Source organism: Camelus bactrianus, chromosome 29, assembly GCF_048773025.1.
Source record: "Camelus bactrianus isolate YW-2024 breed Bactrian camel chromosome 29, ASM4877302v1, whole genome shotgun sequence".
Taxonomy (NCBI): Eukaryota; Metazoa; Chordata; class Mammalia; order Artiodactyla; family Camelidae; genus Camelus; species Camelus bactrianus.
The window spans coordinates 27,372,641-27,377,156 of NC_133567.1; the positions used below are offsets into that span (position 1 = coordinate 27,372,641).

Here is a 4,516-nt window from a genome sequence, read left to right on the forward strand (position 1 = left end):
ACAACACAAAGAGGAAATTAAGAAAACAATTCCATCTACAACAGGATCAATAAGAATAAAATACTTGAGTAAATGTAAGCAAGGAGGTGAAAGTCTTGTACACTGAAACTGCAAAATGTTGCTGAAAGATATTAGAGAAGACACACGTAAACGGAAAGACGTTTATGAGCTAGATTTTTATGTTGTCAACACTACCTAAACTGATTTACAGATTCAGTGCAACCGTTATCAAAATCCCCGAAGCTTTCTTTGCAGAAAAAGAAAAATCCATCCTAAAATTCAGTGTTTTTTTCTTATCTGGTTGCTATAGCTAGGTCATCTCACACTATGCTGAATAGAAGTGGTGAGGGCAAGCTCCCTGTCTTGTCCCAGCTTTTAGTGGGAGGGTGTTCAGCTTTTCACCATTGAGTATTATGCTGGCTCTGGGTTTGTCATAAATGCTTTTTATTATGTTGAGACATGTTCCTCGGATACCAATTTAATAAGAGTTTTTTTCAATCATAAATGGGTATTAAATTTATCAAATGCATTTTTCTGCATCTATTGAGAAATTATGTAATTTTTGTCCATTCATTTGTTGATGTGGTGTACCACACTGATTAATTTGTGTATTTGAGCCATCTTTGTGTTCCTGGATGAATGTAACATCCAGGATGAATGTACATTCCTGGATGAATGTAACTTGATCATAGTGTACAATCTTCTTTATACATTGTTGGATTCTGTTTGCAGATATTTTGGTGGGGATTTTTGCATCTATATTTATCAAAAATAGTAGCCTGTAATTTTCTTTTTTTGGTTGTGTCTTTGTCTGGCTTTGATATCAGGGTGATGATGGCTTCATAGATTGACTTTGGGAGTGTTCCCTCCTTTTCAATCTTTTGGAAGAGTTTGAGAAGGTTCAGTATAAGTTCTTCTTCCTTTGCTTGGTAGATTGCAGCAGTAAAGCCATCTGGTCCTGGACTTTTGTTTACAGAGAAGTTTTTTTGTTGTTAATTCTGTTTCACTTCTAGTGATTGGTCTGTTCAGATTATCTATTTCTTCTTTTTTATTTTATTTTTAATTGAAGTACCATCAGTTACAGTGTGTCAATTTCTATGAATGTTTGAATAAAGACATATATCCATGACTGGGGACTATGCTATAATTCATGCCAGCAAAAGACACTAAACTTTTTCAGACCAACTCACTGAAAATGTTAATCAAATGTACATCAGAGAGTCCTCTGTTTAAGTAAGAAAACCAAAAGGCAAATTTTACAAATCTATCTATGGAAATGATTACAGATTTTTGAGACATCAATCAATTCTTCACAATATATGTCTTAATTCAGAATGGGAAGACAAGATATTATAACATGTCATTTTCCTCAAAACAAATATGTAGACTAATGACACTGTAAATATATTTTATAGGAAGTTTTCAAACTTTGAAAAAATAACCCTAAAGTTTATCATAAAATGCAAATATTTAGGAATGGCAAGAACCTTCTGAAGAAGGTGGGTAATTAGGGGTGTCTATCCCTAGTAGGTATAAATACACATTAAAAATCCTTGACCGCTGAAGTATGTTAGTGGTAATATTTTGAAATGGACCCTTTGGGAAGTGATCAGATAATGAGAGCAGAGCCCTAGTGAATGAAAGTCATATCCTTATAAAAAAGCAATGCTGGCAAAGATGTAGAATCTTTGGAACACTTGTACACTTTTGTCTGGAATATAAATTGATGCAAGCTCTATGGAAAATAGTATAGGTACTGAAATAGGAAAATTCTTTCTGAGCAAGACAAAATCCAAAGAAAATATTGAAAATTTAATTCTGCAAATGCAAAAATATTTCTACATGGTCAAAAACATTCTGCACAGTATAAATATATCAAAAACAAATCACAAGCTGGAAAAATAATAACTCCACATATATGGTAAGTGGGATAAATTCCTTAGTGTATAATTAAATCATGAAATCAGTACAGAAAATATCAGCAATCAAATAAAACACATCAAATTCATTAATAAGCAGTTCATGAAAAAGAAATACATATCACTTTAAACACATCAGTAGATGTCCAAATTCAATTATATTTATATATTTATAATTAAAGTATACAAGTGAAACACAGTTTTGTTAATAAGATTGTTAAATACCACAAATGTTTATCAAGTGTTGGTTGTTGAGAATGTGGTCAAACATGTATTTTCCAGAATGAGGGGAAAAGTGAGTTTATTACAAGCTCATGGTATGCATTTTGACAATAACTGTGGCTCAACATTATAAATAGATAAACCAGTTGACTCAAAAATTTCACCTCTAGGACTCATAAAATTTCAAAAACGCTGCATTGCAGAATTATTTACCTTAGAAAAAGATGGGAAAAACCTGAAGAGGACTGAAGACCTAAATTTGAGTGTATCTGTATAAGGAAGTTATATAGTATGTGGAAACTAGAATGAGTTAGATCTATATAGACTGGTACATAACAATCTTCAGGAGCCTCAGTAGTAAAATACAAAATTTATACACAAAGACATAAACACATTTATATATGAAAATATGCTTGTATTTGCAAAGATTACTACTTGAATTATCTCAGGAACAGAGTAGTGACTGCAACTGAGAGAACTGGGAGACAATGCTATGGGATGGATAGGAGTTCTGTTCTACAGTATTTCATTTTGCATGGATTCTACTTTTAGTATTTATCATTGCAAATTATACTTTCAAGTTTTACTTTAAAAATGAATGTATTATACTGAAAAATTCATATGTAAGGCAAATAAAATTGATCAAAGATGATAGTCTATATAGCATTAAATATTTTTACTAGTACAATAAAAAATAAAGATGAAAGGCACTCTGACATAAAGTAAAACTAAAACTGAAAAAGTTTGTATGTAAAAGTAGGAATTAATTTAAATCAGTTTAATTCTATTAAAAATCCATTAATTACTTAATTACATATTATTTATTGATTCCCTACTGTAAATGCATCCCACCTTTCTAGCTGCAGTAATATAGCAGGCATTATAAGTTTATATTCTAGCAGAGAAATCGTCATTGATAGCATGAACATAGAGTTCATTTTTTAATATAAATATTGTAATTTCTTTACAGAAAAGGAAAACTTGCATCAGATTTATGAAGACTTTTACATTCTGGGAGGTTGGCCCTAATGTTAATGAGTTTTCTCATGATTCATAATGAATTTCTTTCATATTTGATCTCCCCTTTTGCCTCCAGAATTTCTTCATAGCATTAGTCATCTCAGAATTTCTTAGACTGTAGATTAATGGGTTCAGCATAGGGGTGATGACTGTATAAAACACACTTAATGATTTGTCAATTGGGAAGGTCTTAGCAGGTCTTGCATATATAAAAATACAGGGAATAAAGAAACAAACAACCACAGTGATGTGGGAACCACAGGTCTGGAGGGCTTTCCGCCTCCCTTCCTGACTCAAGTTCTTTAGAGAGTGCAAAATGACTCCATAAGAGGTGAGTAAGAGCAGAAACACAATAGTGCAGATCAGTCCTCCATTGGCCACCACTAAGATGCCAATGACATAGGTGTCGATGCACACTAGGTTCAATAAGGGGTACATGTCACATGTAAAGTGATCAGTGATGTTGGGGCCACAGAATGGGAGCCCATAAATAGTGCTAAGCTGAATTACTGAATGCAGAAAGCCTCCAGCCCAGGACACCAGCAGCAGCACAACACACACCCTTTGCCTCATGACAATCAAATAGTGCAAGGGCTTACAGATGGCCACATAGCGGTCATAGGCCATCACCAACAGAAGGAAGACCTCTGATCCACCAAAAATGTGATCTATAAACAGATAAGCCATGCAAGATTCAAAGGATATAGCATTTTCCCCAAAGAACAAGCTTGAAATCAATCTGGGGGTAATAGAAGAGGAATAAGCCATGTCCATAATTGATAAGCTAGCGAGAAAAAAGTACATTGGTGAGTTCAGGGTCTTACTGACAGTTATTGTCACAACAATGAGCAGGTTGCCCAACAAGGTCAAAATGTAGAAGAGCAAGAACATAACAAAAAGGACTTTCTGCTCCTTTGGATTCTGTGTGAGGCCCAGGAGGATGAAATAAGTTACATTGTTCCTTGGTTCCATCCAGTCTGTACAGGAGGTAAGTTCACATATTAGAACAGCTTACCTACAAAACAAGGGGGAAAATTTTAAAATGCAATGTAAGTTTTGTCTTTTATTTACCCATTCAATTAAATAATGCATATAGAGGATGTGTTTGTGCCCAATGGGTCATAGACATCATGATTGCCAAGTTGAGTAAGTAGTAGTTCCCTACACTCAGTGGTAGGACAAATAATGAGAGATCAGAAAACTCCAGACCCATGTAATCAGTGGCATTATAAGGATATTCAAACGCAGCTAAGGGTCACAGTATAGGAATATATCAATCAAACTGGAAACAAAGAAGGCTCGCCAGTGGAAGCAATGTTTTAGCTCAGTTTTAAAGGAAAAATAAAAGGACAAGA

At 33.9% G+C, this 4,516-nt stretch overlaps 1 protein-coding gene across 1 annotated transcript; it reads right to left on the minus strand.

The window, feature by feature from the left end:
• Nucleotides 1–3,185: 3,185 nt before the first annotated feature.
• LOC105081083 (olfactory receptor 4A47-like) lies at nt 3,186–4,133 on the minus strand. Its single transcript, XM_010970195.2, has one exon. The coding sequence runs from the start codon at nt 4,131–4,133 to the stop codon at nt 3,186–3,188; it is 948 nt and encodes a 315-aa protein (XP_010968497.2).
• Nucleotides 4,134–4,516: the final 383 nt, after the last annotated feature.

Excerpts from the sequence above, each read along its gene's own strand:
- LOC105081083 (XM_010970195.2), bottom strand. The coding sequence starts at position 4,133 with ATGGAACCAAGGAACAATGTAACTTATTTCATCCTCCTGGGCCTCACA.